General features: G+C 41.6%; 1 protein-coding gene across 1 annotated transcript in view; it reads right to left on the reverse strand.

Annotated features, from left to right (window-relative positions):
* The window catches only part of PLD1 (phospholipase D1), a 122,180-nt gene that overhangs the window by 4,552 nt on the left and 100,548 nt on the right, over positions 1-17,080 (reverse strand). Inside the window, exons 23-25 of the mRNA XM_054713729.1 lie at positions 15,688-15,822; positions 7,443-7,596; positions 64-181 (exon numbers count right to left, since the gene is read on the reverse strand). Of these exons, the coding sequence (XP_054569704.1) occupies positions 64-181; positions 7,443-7,596; positions 15,688-15,822 (407 nt within the window). The remainder of the gene's footprint in view (positions 1-63; positions 182-7,442; positions 7,597-15,687; positions 15,823-17,080) is intronic.

The following is a 17,080-nucleotide window of genomic DNA, read 5'->3' on the forward strand; positions in this document are numbered from 1 at the left end:
CTTTTGTGATGAAATTCAATGAAGAAAATAAGGTGGGGCGAGGGGAGAGTATATAAGACTTACCTTGTCATAAATTGTAGCATTTCGAGCTGCCGTTGAAACCCACACCTCCTTGAAGAATTTGTCACTCACTGGGTCCTGAATGTCCTCACTTGAGTCAGAAAGATAGCCAAGGACAACCCTGAAATACAAGTGTCCTCCAAATTGAGTAACCAAGATAGAGCAGTCTGCTACAGGCATTGTTTCCAGTGGTAACTTCATTAAAACTTTGTACGTGTGTATGTGTCTGTTTATATAAAAAAACCCAAGTTTCAAAACAAAACAGAAACCCCTAAGTTGCTATGATGCTTGAAAGTTTTAACTGTTAAACAGAGAGAGAGGCCTTAATTTTGATCTAAGGGAGTCCTTGTAATTTGGTTTAAATGGGTGAGCACCATGGAGAATAGGATTAGCATTCACAAGTGCCAGCAAATAAAACACGTAACCTTGAAGAAACTTGAAGCAGCAGCAGCATCATACCTTCTAACAATAAACAAGATGTGTTAAGCCCTCTCCAAGAGCCATCTCAGTAAATCCTCTACAACATTATGAAAAAGCAACTATTATTATCTTCATTTTATAGATAAGGGAACTAAAGCACAGAGAGGTTAAATAACTTCTTTAAGGCCACATAGCTGGTAAGCTGTAGACCTGGGCCTCTGACCAGGACCATCCCAAACCTGTGCTCTTAACCATGACTTGATCTCTCTCTCTCTCTCACTCCCTCCCTCCCTCCCTCCTTCCTTCCTTCCCCCCATCTGTCTGTCCCTCCCTCTTTCCTTCCTTCCTTCCTTCCTCCCTTCCCTTCTTTCCCTTCCTTTTTTCCTTCGTTTGGTCCAATAACTATGCTGAACTCTAGGGTACAGAAGGAAATACAAATGACATGGAGCCTCTCTTGGTAGATTTAAATTTAGTGGGTGAGATCAACAATGAATAAATAATCACCCTCAAAAGAATTGACTAAAATTTTGGTAAATACAGATATACTTTAAGAGTACGAGATGGGAGTAATTAGGGAGGCTCTGAATTTTGCCTACCTGTTTACCTAACCCTATCTATCATCTTTTAGAATTCAGTACAAAATCACCCCCATAAAACTTTTTATGCTCCCCCCTTTCAATCTCCTATTCTCTCCATCAAGCCTGGGAGGTTTGAACATTCTTCCTCTGTTCCCCACTATAATTCACATATGCTTTGTTTTTATCAGAGCACCTGCAATACACACTATGCAACTTTTTATGTCTACCAGGCCCATTTCCCACTTCTAGCATAATCATTCTTTGAGAGAACATGACTTGGCTGCTCTCATATCCCCAGAGTGCCTGGCATAAAAGAAACCACATACTAGATGTTGTCTGAATGATCGTATATAAACAGGGGACTCAAAATTAGAAACTCTCAAGCAAAGCAAGACAAGTTTTAGAGGTCATATTTGAAAATGATAAAAACCCTGAACTTAGAGAAGGCCTTAGGGTTAAAAAGGACTTCCATCTTAATCCTGTGAGGTAGATGGTACATGATTCCTATTTTGCAGATGAGGACCTAAAGTTTAGACACATACTAGTAATAGAGCTAAAATTCAAACTGAGTCCAGAGTCCTTTGCTCACATACCTGGTAGGTTCCAAGAATATCAGAAAGACTTGTGCTTTGTTGAAAATAGAAATGGGAAAATAGGCCTTAGAAGGACTTTGGCATTCACATTGAGTGAAACTGAGACATATAGCAGACACTAGGGCAGAGGAGATATAGGATCTGACTTGCATATTGAAATATGGCTGCTGTATTGAGAACAGACTGCAGGGCAAGGGTTGGAATGGGGAGATCAGTCAGGAGTTACTGCAATAACCTAGGTGAACGATGGTGGCGGCTTGGGTGGTGGAGAGAAAGGTAGAGCCAATGGGTTTTACTGATAATGTAGGTATAGGGTATGAGAAAAAGTGAGGCACCAAGAATGACTAGCAGGGTTTTGGCTTGAGTAACTAGGATAACGCAGTTGCCATTAGCTGAGACTGTGAATTCTGTGGATAGAGCCAGTTTGTGGGGGAAAATTAAGAATTCCATTTTTAATCTATTGAAATATCTATTAAATAGTCAAGTGGCAATGTGAGGTAGGCAGTTGAAAAAATGAACCTGGAGTTTGTGGGGGAAGGCTTGGTAGGAGATATACATTTTAGAATTGTCCATATATGTATTCTAGAGGCCGGGTGCACGAAATTCCTGCACTTGGGGTTGGGAGGTCCCCTCAGCCTGGCCTGCGCTCTCTCATAGCTTGGGAGCCCTTGGGGGATGTCTGACTGCCGGCTTAGGCCTGCTCCAGGAGTGGGCCTAAGCTGGCAGTCGGACATCCTTAGCGCTGCCACAGAGGCGGGAGAGGCTCCTGCCACTACCACTGCGCTTGCCAGCTGTGAGTCTGGCTCAGGGCTTCTGGATGAGTGACACTCCCCCTGTGGGAGTTCACTGACCACCAGGGGGAAGCTCCTGTGTTGAGCGTCTGCCCCCTGGTGGTCAGTGCACATCATAGCAACTGGTCATTATACCATTTGGTCTATTTGCATATTAGCCTTTTATTATATAGGATGCATAAAGCCATGTGACTTTAACTGGGTTTACCCAAAGGAGTGAGTATAGACAGAGAAGGGGACCTGGGGCACCTCAGCAGTTGGGGAGAGGAGGAATGGCCATGGAGACTGGAGAAAAGCCAGAGGACCTCGTATCCCAGAACTACATGACATACGGCATCAAGGAGAACTGTGCCAATTTCAGATGAGAAGTGACCATTGATTGGATTTAACAGTGTGGAGGTCGTTATGTTGTTATGTCCCAATTACTCCAACATTATCAACTCCTGAAAAAGCTCAGCCAGTCTTACAGGGATAAAAAAGCATCTCCTTTTAGTTTTAGTCTGCATTTTTTTTTTTTTTTTGCTATATTAAAATTCTTTAAAGTAAGTGGATCTGGCACCATGGGCTCACTGGTAATCTTAGAATTTTGTAACCTCAAATTCTATTTCCACTTCAAATAATGTCTCCTTCAGCCAAAGAATACTAATTTGGGGAAATGGTAGGGCAAGAAGTAGTATTAAAATGCGCAGCTACAATAATATAGGAATCACTTTTACACAGGTCTTCAGGGATGATGTTTGCACACAGATGCTGCTGCTCATTAAGACCCAAAGCTAAATTTGATTGGACCTAATTTGAGGGACTGTACAAGTTATATTAGTAACAATAAATCAGTTATAATAATACCTTTGATTTGGGTCAGGTCTAACCAGCTGAAAACAGCAAAAAGAATATTTCTGTGACTTTGCTTTTAAATTAGAACAAGAGGTAAGGCAACGTGTCTACCATGTTAGCGGTGAAGAGCTTCTTTGTAGAAAAAATATTTAAATAAGTCTATAACAGACAACATCTAGTAATAAATTATTTTCCCTGTCAGTTTTTTAATGATAAGAAACTTATATTGAAATGCACAGTGAAAATAATATGAAGTACTCTGGGTATTCTTCTGAGGACTAAGGTTCCAGAGAAAATGAGTTTGCTTTTATATTGATGTATATTATGGCAATTATTTATTTAAAGTTGAATTGTTTACACATCAGTGGGACAATAGAAAAACTGCAGAAAATCGTTTCTGTTCTTCCCATTCCTCACGTCTGTTGCTTTAAATGATTCTGACTCTACTTGTGAAGATAATGGTTTCTGCTCAGTGATGGTTACGTCTGTGAAGTTTGGATAATTTTCTAGGACTTAATGAACTGTTGGACATATAATTGCAGCACCCTGATGACTGATTCTACTTAGAATTGACTTCACATTAAAATATGTCTCTCTATTTTTCCAGGTGGCAAATCGATTGAAGTTGCATTTTTTAAGAGGAAAAAAATGGCCACAATATTTATGTTTGAGAATATTTCCTAATAAAAAGAGCTAAAATGGACACAAGGCTTTTGTGGTGCTTTTTAATATATTATCTTTGTTTGCCATGGTGACAAAATGAAAATGATTGTTCAAGAACAACTGCCTCTTTAAGACAGTTTGAAAATAGCCAGGAAAAATAAAAGCACCTAGGAATAAATTTAGCATGAAATATATAAGAGCAGCATACAAAAAACTCTAATGCTTACTTAAGAACACGCCCAATAATAAAAACCCTTAAGCTTTATTGAAGAACAAAAAAAATTGTTGAATAAATTGAAGTCTATATCTTATTCTTAAATAGAATGACTCAATATTATAAAGATGTCAATTCTTTTTATATCTATAATATAATAAGAGGGTAATATGCTAATTAGACCTGATGTCATTCCAGACATCATTCCGGACGCAGCCGGGGCTAGAGCCAAGCCAGGGTCCCGGGTGCCAGAGGGAAGCTGGTGTTGGCAGCTGGGGGAAGGAAGGCCTACTCTTGCATGAATTTCATGCAATCTGGCCTCTAGTTAATCTATAAATCTACTGTAATCCCAATAAAAATTAAGAAGAGAGCTTGAATAAATAACTCAAAAGTTCATGTGTAAGAATGAATATTTAAGAGTAGCCACGGTTATTTTGGAAAAGAATACTAATTTGGGGAAATGGTAGGGCCACAAGTAGTATTAAAATGCACAGCTACAATAATTAAAATGCTATCAAATTGAAAGTAAACTGACTTTCAATAGAACATCATGGAGAGCCTAGTGATGCCAGGATATGTGGCCATTCAGTGTATCAGCAGGTTAGAGAGGCAAAAAGCACCCACAGCACATCATGCAGTTCTGGGTCGGCTGGTTGGTTAGGGGGAAATGTGAGAGTTCCTACCTCATTTCTTATACCAAAGTAAATTTCAGATGTTAAATGTGAAAAGTAATATCAAATAAGGACTAGAAAAACATAAGTAAATGTTTAATCTTGGGCTGGTAAAGCTGTTCTAAACCAATAAGAAAAGGTGGTGGGGGATGGGGAGGAGAACCTTGATAGCTTTGATTAATAAGAATTGAAATTTCTCCTAAATCCTCTAAGTAAGAGGAATTGAAAATCAGATTTGTAACAAATGTGGCATAGGAATTTATAATTACTTACAAATCATTAAAATTAAATTAAAACATTTTAACTGGGCAAAGATCACAACTAGGTGAGACAATCTACAAAAGAACAATTACATGTGAATACATTTTTGAAAACCCTAAACATTCAAATTAAAATAATAAAATTCCATTTGAAATCCAACAAATTGGCAAAGACTAAATAAACTAACAGAACTCAGAGAAGACAGGGGAAATAAGCCCTCTAAATATTGCTAGAGACACAATAGGAAGTTGGAAGCAAAGAGCACTGCACACTTCCTTTGACCAGAAATCCCATAGTTAGGATTTAGTTAAGGAAACAATTAAGAAAGTAAACTAGATGTTATCTAGAAACATACCCATTTTTTTTATATGTCAGCAGAAAATCTGCCTAACAATGAGGTACTACTTAAAGGAATTATGGCATACACAATATAATGCAGCCATTAGATGTTACAGAATACTTAATGAAAGTGTGTGTAACATTACATAAATAAGAAATAATTTTGTAGAACTGCAAGATCTTAATCATGTTTTCTTTAAAAAAGGACATAAAGTATAGCAATATATATGTGTAGAAAAAGTGGAATGATATACGTCAAATGTTAAAATTGTTAGCACTGGGTGGTGGGATTACAAATAAATTTGATTTTTTTTATTGCTTTTCTGTGCTTGCCAGATTTTGTACAATGACAATATGTTGCAATCAGCACCACCTACTACTATAATTATTATACCTTCAGAACGTTATAAAGAAGCCCACCACTTTAAAGAAAAGACTTCAGCTCATGGAACTGAAAAAATATGACATTTCTAGCTTACACAAGAAATATTTTTCCCCTGCCTATGCTGCAGTAGGCAATCAATGGGTTGATTAGCAGAATACTAATTTTAAACTCTCCCCTGCTAACCAGAACACGTTAGGAGCTAATTGAAATACCAATGGTTTGAAAAAAATCTTACTGGCAAAACAATTAGTAACAAAGGCAATAAAAATTGTGAGAAGGTATTGACAGTCCAATTCTGAGGGATGGGTTTGCTGAGCTCCCGTGGCAGTGAGAACAGAGTGAACCATTTCTGAAACGGAAGCTTTTATTAGTTTTCAGAAGCAGAGTTAGGAAGGAGGGAAGTGGCCACCAGCATTTGCCGGAAGGGAGGGGCTCATTTTGGGCCCATCTGTAAGTGTGCCGGTTTCCAACTGCGACCACAAACACCAGAAGGGTTAAGACATGCTGTTGCATGTGTCTGTGCCGTGCCTTTCCCCAAATAGCTGAAAGCACAGCCCTTATGCAGGGACACCTGCTGCTCTCACTGTGAAACCCAATCCTGGCGAATAGAGTTCTAGAATCATGGTTGTGAACTGACTGCAAAAGCCGAGAGGTGAGAGAGTGGTCGGGGTGTCCCCGCAGACAGTGGGAGCTCAGTGTGTCTCACTGAGCAAGGGATGACTGAGGGGAGAGAAGGAGCCATCTCTGAGTTAGTTTCCAGAAGGACCCCTGATCCCTGAGCCTAGACAACTGGGCCTGAGGTGGGGCCAGTGTGAGCCCAACTCTAGAAAGTTTTCAGCAACAATTAAATGAAGGACTCTTCAGCCTAGCCAGTGTAGCTCAGTGGTTGAGTGTTGACCTATGAACCAGAAGATTAGGGTTTGATTCCCAGTCAGGGCACATGCCTGGGGTTGCTGGCTTGATCCCCAGTGTGGCATGTGCAGGAGGCAGCCCATCAATGATTCTCTCTTACCATTAATGTTTCTATCTCTCTCTCCCTCTCCTTTCCTGTCTGAAAACAATAAAAATATATATTAAAAATAATAATAAACGAAGGATTCATTTCGGGCCACGTGGCCCTTGCTTCATAACCCTGTGTTTTCTCTGATTGATTACAGATTTGTTTAAAACTCACACCTTCTTGCAGAAGGTCAGCCATCTCCCATGTCTGGAGCCATCTTCAATGAGAACCAAAGTTTCCACATGTAAAATAATACCAGTAGTCCCTGGCATTCACCGAAATAATTTTTATTATATCCTTATATTACTGGAACCATTTCCATTTCTAGAAATAAACTCACTATAAAAAACCTTAAATAGATACCGGATAGTCTGACCTGGCCTAGTCCTAAACCCATTAATAGATTTAAAATGCCAGTTTCTCCATGACACACACACATAATACAAACCATTAAAATAGAAAATGTCAGAGCCACAACATCCTGCCATTTCACAGAGTCCTGGTAGTTCACGTGCTGTATCTGTGAGACACGATTAGAGGAAGAAGAACCTGGAGAGGATGGGTGAGGCTGGGCCGGGCTCCAGTTCTACTGCAGTACAAGGACTCAAGACAGACCCAGGCGTGGAGGCTCACCTAAAGCACTGTAGCCGGAGTCCGAGGGCAAACCGGCCGGCCTGGTACTCTTCTCCATCCATCACTGAAGGGACCATCTCGGTGTCCTGCACAATGACTGCCATTTCACTGTCTCGCTTTCCCAGCATGCTTCGGTCATTGATGTTGGCAGAGCCTATGGGAGAAACAGTGACGCTGAACAATCCTCTCTTCGTGGCAGACACTGTCAGCTGCCCGCCCACTCGATCCTACCTTGCTAAGAAAACCCTAATTGTGTGCAGGTTATCAAGAGCTGCTGTGCTTTAAGGACCCGGGCCCTTCCCGAAGCCAGGGGTGCATCTTGATCAGTCTAAGCCAGCAGTTAGAATTTCATTTTGGCCAGTGTTGGACTTAGATTGGGCCTTTAACATGATTCTAGGCAGTGTGACATGAGGAACAGTCTGCTAGGGGCTTCTGCGAAAGTTTGTGTGTTTTTTTTTTTCCTTTTGATAAACTGGGACAAGAACAGAATGCTGCTGCTTCCAGCCTTTGGCTATTTTCTCTGAGCAGGTGGATGAGGAAGTGATTCCTAGGGCTGCTGCAGCCGTTTTGTAACCACGAGGAGACAGACAAGCTGGAGATGGCAGGGCAGAAAGAAGCAAGACCCTGGGTCTCTAAGTCACCGAATTAGCCAGAACGTTCTCACCTCCTGTCATGTGAAACAATACATTTTCCTTATTGTTTCACACGCTTCTAGCTGAATTTTCTATTTTGTGGCTCAAAGGATTCTAACTGGTATAATCAATAAGCATACAAAGAATAAAAGATATGCTTACCAGTTCAGTTCAGTCAGCTTTGAGACTAACTCAGACTCTGCAGACTTTAACTTGTGATCATAGAATTATGAGCGTCAAAACCCAAGAGTACCTACACAAGCAAGAGTCCACTCTCAATACAGATTAACGTCAGTGGCTCTGGGTTTTCCATTCTCTTGCCTCACTTGTGTGGCATGCCAACAGCTTCTATATCAACTTTCTTCCATCCTATTTTTAAATCCAAATGAGCTAAGAATGTTGACTCCCATGTGAAGGGCAATTATTTTAATAGTTCAACCTGTGCTTGCTGCATTCCTCAGCCTCGCATTCAAAACTCTATCACGTGCCATAACCAGGTTGGCTCAGTGGATAGAGAGTCGGCCTGCGGACTGCGGGGTCCCAGGTTCGATTCCGGTCAAGAGCATGTACCTTTGTTGTGGGCTCATCCCCAGTGGGGGTTGTGCAGGAGGCAGCTGATCGATGTTTCTCTCTCATCGATGTTTCTAACTCTCTATCCCTCTCCCTTCCTCTCTGTAAAATATCAATAAAATATATATTTTTAAAAATCATGGTTTCTGTGTTAATCACTGCAGATTCATTCTTTAAATCCTTGAGGTGTCCTAGAAACTACAGAAGGGCCTGACTGGTTCTTTCTTCTTCTCGCTCCTCTTGCCCTAATCACATATTCCTCTGCCTCTGGGGGAGTGGAGCAGAAGGGGTGGGTTGAGCTGGAGCACTGGCTGGCCCTTGTGATGGGGACACTCAGGGTGTAAGGTGACAGCAGGTTGGCCCGAGCCCACCTGGAGGGACGTTGTACATGAGAAAAATCGGGCCCATCTTGAAGAGACATTACTACCATTTGCACAAAGTTGTCATGTAGTTAATGTGCAAATCTATGATAACTCTGGATGCGAATGGAGCCCCACAGTGACCCTGGGTGACAGAGGAAGGACGGAGCACCTCGCCAGGCATTTGGGAGCACTACCAGAACGCTGGAAGGTGACAAGACAATCTTTGAAACACTTTGTTTTGTTAGCAACCAATCATCCTTTATACGCACACTTTTTGATTACACTAGAAAATGTACAGCTATGTCTTTGGATTGGGCAGTTGGCACAGCCTTAATGTGGGCAAAGTCATCTAATCTTTCTCAGCTTTAATTTGCCTTTTATACATTGAGGTCACAATGTCATTGTAAGAATTAAGTAAGGTCATGTGAAAGCACTTGCTAATCTACGAACGGCTCTACAAATGGTAATTATTATTGGCATCATTATCAAATTCTTGTTAATGCTTTACAATATCTGCACCAGAGAACACTGCCGTAGAAAAGGACAAGTAGCATTTGCATCAGAGAAGCCTCCTCTCTGGGTTAATCACCCCTCACCCTGGTGTGTGAACTGCAGCATGGAGAGGAACCCAGTTCCCACAGTGCTCTTTTGGGACTTCACTACCCCTGGTCTCCAGCAGAGGCCGCTCTCAGGCTGCAGGCTGTTGGAATGGGTGGTCATCACTGCTCTCCATTGTCAGGAAAACTGGGGATGGGAAGCCTCCTACACACACACACACACACACACACACACACACACACACACACACACACACTTTCACACCAGTCCCCCAGTCTCCATCCCACCAAGGTCGGCCCTATTCCCAAAGAGAGAAACACATTCCTGGCATTCTGAGCTGGAATTCTTAGAGAGAGGAGTGGTTTTTCTATTTCCAGGGCTGATTTGGAGTTACCCAGGGCACTGACTCTCAACCACACTGATTAAGTGTTGGCTACTATTTAATAAGAATGTGAAAAAGGGCTGAGAATATTTTAGATGAATGTAATAAGTGAGATACTGAAAATGAGATGTTTGTTGATGTAAATGCTACCTCTATTCTTGTTAAACGGTTCGACATTCTGAAAACCAAATTCAGAACAGCAGATATAACATTATTCTACTTTATAACATGGGAAAGAAGAGAGGGCGAGGCTCTAGAAAGTTACACATTGAACTGTTAAGTAGGGGGAGTGCCTTCTGGCAAAGAAAGGGAGGACAAAAAGGGGAATTCTGACCTTTTATTCCATACCTGCCCTTAGAGTTTGCATTGTTTACAACAAATACGTGTTGTAGTCATGTAGTACTTTTTTTTGCACTAACTACAATCTCTTCTTTTCATTAGGATATTAGCTTGATATTTAAAACCACTTAATTTTTAGAAAATGGTATTTTCTAAGTCTGATAATATCAGGAAACTTTTTAAAACATGTGAAATATAACAAAATACAAAGGAGTACATGAAAAAAATATATATCTTAGGAATACTAAATCATCACTGAATTTAACACCCAGGCTGGAAAACAGAACATAACCACATCCGGAAGCCCCCGGATGTCTCCCATGCATGCCCTTCCCTCTCCGAGATGGAAACTTCATAGAGAATTTGCTGTTCATGATGTTCTGCATGTTTTTAGTTTATATAAAGGGAATCCTACATAATCTTTTGAGATTTGCATATTTGTTCAATATTATGTCTTTGGGATTTATCTGTGCATCATTGTAATCATGACTTTCCTTGAATGAACACACCAGGACTTATTCATTCTATGTTGGTAGACGTTTGGGCTGCTTCTGGGTTTTGCTGTGATGCACAGTTATGCTCTAACACAGCGCGTGTATGTCTCCTGGTGCACACGCACGAGTGTGTACCTGGGCTCTGTCCTCAGGACTGGATACCTGGTGCTCCACAGCCTTGCCAATACTTGGATTGCATGGCTTTTTAATTTTGCCTAATTGGTATTTTAAAAAACTGTTCTTTGTCTATTACATTAATGATGATGGACACCTTTTGCATATTTATGGGTGTCATATATGTCCTCTTTGGTGATTTTCTACTACAGTTCCTTTGCCCATTTTACCTTGGATGTTGTCTTTTCTGACTGATTTATAGGAGCTCTTTATTGGTTTGGATTATTAAGTGTGCTGCAAATATCTATTTTCAGTTTGTGGTTTATCTTTTTATTCTCTTTACTAGAGGCCCGGTGTGTGAAAATTCATGCACTGGAGGGGGTGGTCCCTCAGCCTGGTCTTCCCCCTCTCACAGTCTGGGAGCCCTCAGGGGTGGGAGGCAACCAGCGATCAGGGGAAGGCATTGCCCTATCACATCTCTGCTGCTGCCACTGTCGGCATCACAAGCCTTGGCCAGCCCTGGTTACCTGAGTCTCGGCTGGCCCTGGTTACTTGAGCCTCAGGCTGCCCTGGGCAGCTGGGAAGCTGCCATCCAAGGCTTGCCTGCACCTCGGGCCGGTCCTGGATGGCTGGGGGGCTGAAGGGACTGGAAGACTCTGGAGGCAGGTGAGCAACTACCACCATGGTGGGGCTGAGGGGACTGGGCACCACCATCTTGTGGCTGTGGGCACCGCCATCTTTGAGGTAGTGACAGTCAATTAGCATATTCCTTTTTTATTGGCTGTGGGCACTGCCATCTTTGAGGGCATTGCAGTCAATTAGCATATTCCCTCCTTATTGGCTGTGGGCGCAGCCATCTTTGCGATGGTGTGAGGGTCAATTAGCATATTCCCTCTTTATTAGATAGGATAGGGTCTTTTAATGAATACAGTTTCTGAATTTTAATGTATCTGGATTTATCCATCTTTTCCTTTGTGCCTTTTTTCATATTTTGTTACAGAAATTGTGAATCCTCCTGTGGTAGGCAGAATAATGGCCCTGAAGGATATGTTTAAGGTAAAAGCCTGTGGATTTGTTGTGTTACATGGCAAAGGGGAATTAGGCTGCATATGGGATTAAGGTTGCTAATCAACTGACCCTAAAATAGGGAGACTATCTTGCATTAGCTGGGTGAGCCTGACTTAATCACCGGGGTCCTTAAAGCAAAGGGGTTCAGAGGGAGATTACAGCAGAATGGGTTGAAAGTTTTGGGAATGTATGGAACATAGCTGCCTTCAGAGATGGAGAAAGGGGGTCACGGATGTGGGCCGCCTCTGGAAGCTGGAAAAGAAAATGACTTCCCTCAGAGCCTCCAGGAAGGAATTCGGCCCTGCCGACGCCCTCATAGCAGCCAGTGAGACCCATGTTGGGCTCCTAACCTACAGAACAATAAATTTGTGCTATTTGAAGCCACTAAGTATGTGGCCATGTGCTACAGCCATAAAAGACAAGGAATTCACCAGCTGTGCCCTATTTTAGCTTACTGAAGGACAACTGATTCTTCCACTGAACCCACATCAGCTCTCCTGTCCTTCCACCCACTCGTATTCCCTGTGTGTCCAGGTCAGAAGCTCTTAGCTTGGACTGTACATGAGCATCGCCTAGGGAATGTTTAAAAAATACTGGTGCCAAAAACAAAAACAAAAACACCTTGATGTCTGGGCTCCAGACCAGACCAATTAATCACAATTTCTGCAAGTAGAAAACAGCCATTAGTATTTTGCAATACCATCCCATCCCTTCATCTATCTATTAATCTATCCTTTTTTTTTTTGGAGGAGGGGGAGGAAGGAGGTGGTGAATCTAGTTTAAGGTAAATTGCAGACATGAATAAACTTCCCCCCTAAATGATATGTTTTCTTAAAGCTCCCCAGGCAATTCTAATGCAGCCAGGGTTGAGACCCATGAGACTAGATCCAGTGGAATCTCCCTTTGCTGGGACAGCCCTTCAACTACAGCCACTCACCTACCCACCCTGACCTTCCTGCTCTGGTTCTGCACTATCCACATGGATGCTCTGGTGTCAGGTGGAAAGAATACCCGCCACCCCTCCAGGCTAGGAGGGCTGCAGGGCAGTGGCAACATCCGATTCCCGCTTTCCATCTCCCTACTGTGCTCTGCAGTGGATCAGTGAACACTAAAACATCATTTCACTTCTTCAACCGGGTGGAGTTAAATTATACGTAAGGACAGCCCCGTGTTTAGGAAAAGCAAATAAATGTTAACTTGGTTCAGTGACAATACTGAGACGAATTTGGACACAGGCTTCATAACCAGCAGGTCACCCAGGCCAACAGATAATGAAAGCTATACACACATGAGACCTTCAATGGGAAAAAACAAGTATTTCCTCATGAGGAAAAAGTGAGGGTGAACAATTACTCGTTTTTCTTATATCAATTGTCCAATAATTCTGGCATACGTTTCCCATGTTAGAAAATTTAATCGTGGATCACTTTAACTTATTTTAAGCTTTTAGATACTTGCTTAACCCTGTTCAATATTCTTTTTTTAAAAAAATAATTTATTGATTTTTTACAGAGAGGAAGGGAGAGGGAGAGGGATAGAGAGTTAGAAACATCAATGAGAGAGAAACATCGATCAGCTGCCTCCTGCACACCTCCCACTGGGGACGTGCCCACAACCAAGGCACATGCCCCTGACCGGAATCGAACCTGGGACCTTTCAGTCTGCTCTATCCACTGAGCCAAACCGGTCAGGGCCTGTTCAATATTCTTCACATAACTTCTCAAACGCCTCTCTGAGACTCTCCCATGTTGTTCTCTGTGTTATGGACTTAAACAGGGCTGATGTGTGTGAGAGCAGCAACAACAAAGTTGCTTACTCTTAGAGTCTCCACTGAGATAAAAGGAACAGAAGCACCTTTGGAATTTTCCAGGGGGAGTCTGTTGTGCCCTTGAGGAAGGAGAGGAAGAAATCCAGCCCCTAAAGACTAACGTAAGACCTCTTCACACTCCCAAGGCCACGTCTTCAGTTTCTACTGAGTGGACAGGAATTATGGGCAAAATGGATCTGCTACTGTTAGCCCGAATAAATTGTAGCCCTTTGGGGGTTCAGAGACCTTTCTAGAAATTAAGTCAATTAAAAAAACTCAACCAACCTAGTGAGCTGATGGCTCTGTTACTGAAAACTACTCTGCATGTGTACACTATGTAAAATAAAGCGGGTTGAAAGCCCAAATGACCTTTACAGGTAAAATATTTACAGCTGTCATTTTTTACTTCCAGAGTTCTGAAGTCTTTCTAAAGAGATCCAGTGAGCTTTATTTCACTTTGTTTGTTTTTCCATTTCAGCAAACATCAGTATTTCCCCTTCCTACTGTCATTGCTGAACTTAATATAAATATATTCTGAGATGGCTTCTGAAGAGCAAGGCCAGAGTAGCTGTGGGAAATAAGAGAAACCCTGTTCTGGGGGAATCGGGGGAGGAAATAAATCCCTACAGTGCTCTGGTCCCTATAGAGCAAGGGATCAGTGACACAAGACATTTTTCTTAAATGTCCTGTATACGTATAAAAAGTGTGTGTGTGTGTGTGTGTGTGTGTGTGTGTGTGTGCATGCGCGTGTGAGACCACACTGTGGTCTATACATTTTCTAACTTCAGAAATATTTTTTCTTTCTTTTCAAATCATGTTCCAGTTAAGACAGTCTCATTACTATTAGATAAGACCCCCACCCCCTTTTTCAGTGGATGATAAACATATTTATTGACAAAACATTTCAAAACACTCCAAAACATTTAGTTTCTTAAAGAATAGGGAAGTATCTGACACTAGCTGAAAAACGACACTCCCTTTAAAACAGATGAGCAGAATCCCCAACCGTGGGACACATTGTATCTCTAAGTAACACCTCACCCTTGTCAACTCACTTACCTGGATGATTATTAATACTGTTTCTCATCCTGCCCTTTCCGTGTATGTGTAACATCATATTTGAAAGCAAAACAATTCAAGGATGGGAAAACAAAGCTTTCCATGTGTATAAAACAACAAAGCTGAACACCCATCCCTCTGGGCAAGGCGATCTAATCTGGGTAGAATTTACAACCAGGAACTGTCCGAATCTGTTGGTGGGGAGAGGACCTCTGGAGAACTCTACTGTGTATCCTTGACAAGAAAAGACTGCAGACCTTAGTCTGGGGTGCATCATATCATTACTTCACAATTTCCCCTAACCACCTTACACCAGCAAAGCTGGTCCCCTCTGCACCCTGGTTAATGACACCCAAAACAGACTCGAGGGGAAAAGCAGAACGCACAGAGGCAACAATATTTTCGTATCCTTCCGATTCTGACTCTTGCACAATGTCAGAGCTGAGAAAATGGTTAGGTGGGTGTGGTGCAAACACATACAAATTACCATCAGGTACTCATTTCCTCCCCATTTCTCCCCCGTCAATTCCCAAAATGTAGGTACTTGGATTCAATAAAAATAAGGGGATAGTAAAGAATGAAAGAGAGCAGGCCCCTTATTGCACTGCTGGGTCAAACTGCTGCCCTTGGATACTGTAATTTGCACAATGGCCATTTAATTGCTCTGTGCCTGTGTTCCTTCATAGATAAAAAGCAGGAGTTAGAAAGGTTGTATGCAAAACAGACTGCTCCAGAAATGTTTTAGATAGTATGTTACTGTCTCTCTCAACTGCAAAGGAAGCTTGGGAGGAATAGAGAGAGAGATTTTTGCATGATATAAGTCAACTAGCAAGAAACAAAATTAGAGACCATCTACTTACCAATAATAACAGTGTTGTCATCAGCAATTAGCAACTTGCTGTGGACATAGATGAGCTCAGTGACTAGGTTTCCTTCAAGCTCTGCATGTGTTCTAAGGCCACAGAATGATATATAATTTATCCACTGATTGCCAACTGTAAGTTTAAAAAGAAATTACTAAAATTAATACAGCCAAGCTCAATAGAGGCACATTACATTTTATCAAAACAAATATACTACTTAAATAGACCGTTAAGAATAGATGGTGTAATGTGTGTGTGAATGTGTGCGTGTAATTTCAGAACTCGCTCAGGATCTATTTTATCTGAAGAATGTTATACTGTTGACCTGGTGCATATAGATTAAAAATCATATTGAAGTGCTTTCTGTATCTTCCCTTTGCTGAGGCAATCCATAAATATATTTAAGTATGAACATTTTATTTTAATGATTTGGTGAGTAACTACTTAAGTGTGATCATTTAAACCGAGCCAGAGTAGATAACCCAAGACTCCGGTGTGACATTTGCATCTATCTTGGTGGACACCTGTTACTGTTTAAATCAGATGCAAGATGTGTGCCCAAACTACCTGATGTATGCATAGTTTGTAGCATATTCAGCACAAAGAAGCAGTTAAATTTTACAGACTTTGGGTAAGTAAAAATGTTGGCAATTAAGTAACACTCCTCCTAAATTATTAAAATTAGGACATTAAAGGAATCCTGGCTACATTTGGAGATTTTTCTTCAGAGGAAGCAGAGCCAGGTTTGTACTTGAATGCATTGCCCTCTCATCATGTGAGGGCCACTCATGTGATGTGAAATGCATTCCATACCAAGCCAACCCCTAACCACTGTCCTGACCTGAGTGGCAGCCACAAGACTGTATGGACCCTCTCCCACAGAGCAGTTGTCTTAGATGAGCAAAGTCTGATACTAGAATAAATCAAGTGGAACCAATCCATCACAAATTCTGATAGAAAGAGAATGTAAATCTATTTTTTTCTTTTACAAGAATCTAAAGCACTTGAATAGAACCAATGGAGTCGATGTTCCATTTACTGAAGCTTCCACGTATTGCTAATGCTTTCTATTTTACTGCTGATGGTATTCAGTGTTTCTATTACAGGTGGGCATCTTGGAGAGAAATTCTTTCACAGGTTGTATACAGAGATTCCTGCACATGCAGATAACCCTTCCCTCACCTCTACCGGTGATCTTGTAGCTGTGTTTGCCAGGGGTTGATGTGCTGGTGTGCCAGTACGTCGTGTGTAGGAGATGCATTTCCAAACAGTTTCATGTGAAGGAGATTTTTGCAAATAAATTTTTCTCCATTTGTTACTGTTCTATTGGAAAGATGTTCTGTACAAAGCATGGCCTCCTCCTTGAACCAGAGAGAGGAGCATTTCCTCT

Source organism: Eptesicus fuscus, chromosome 3, assembly GCF_027574615.1.
Source record: "Eptesicus fuscus isolate TK198812 chromosome 3, DD_ASM_mEF_20220401, whole genome shotgun sequence".
NCBI classification, from domain to species: domain Eukaryota; kingdom Metazoa; phylum Chordata; class Mammalia; order Chiroptera; family Vespertilionidae; genus Eptesicus; species Eptesicus fuscus.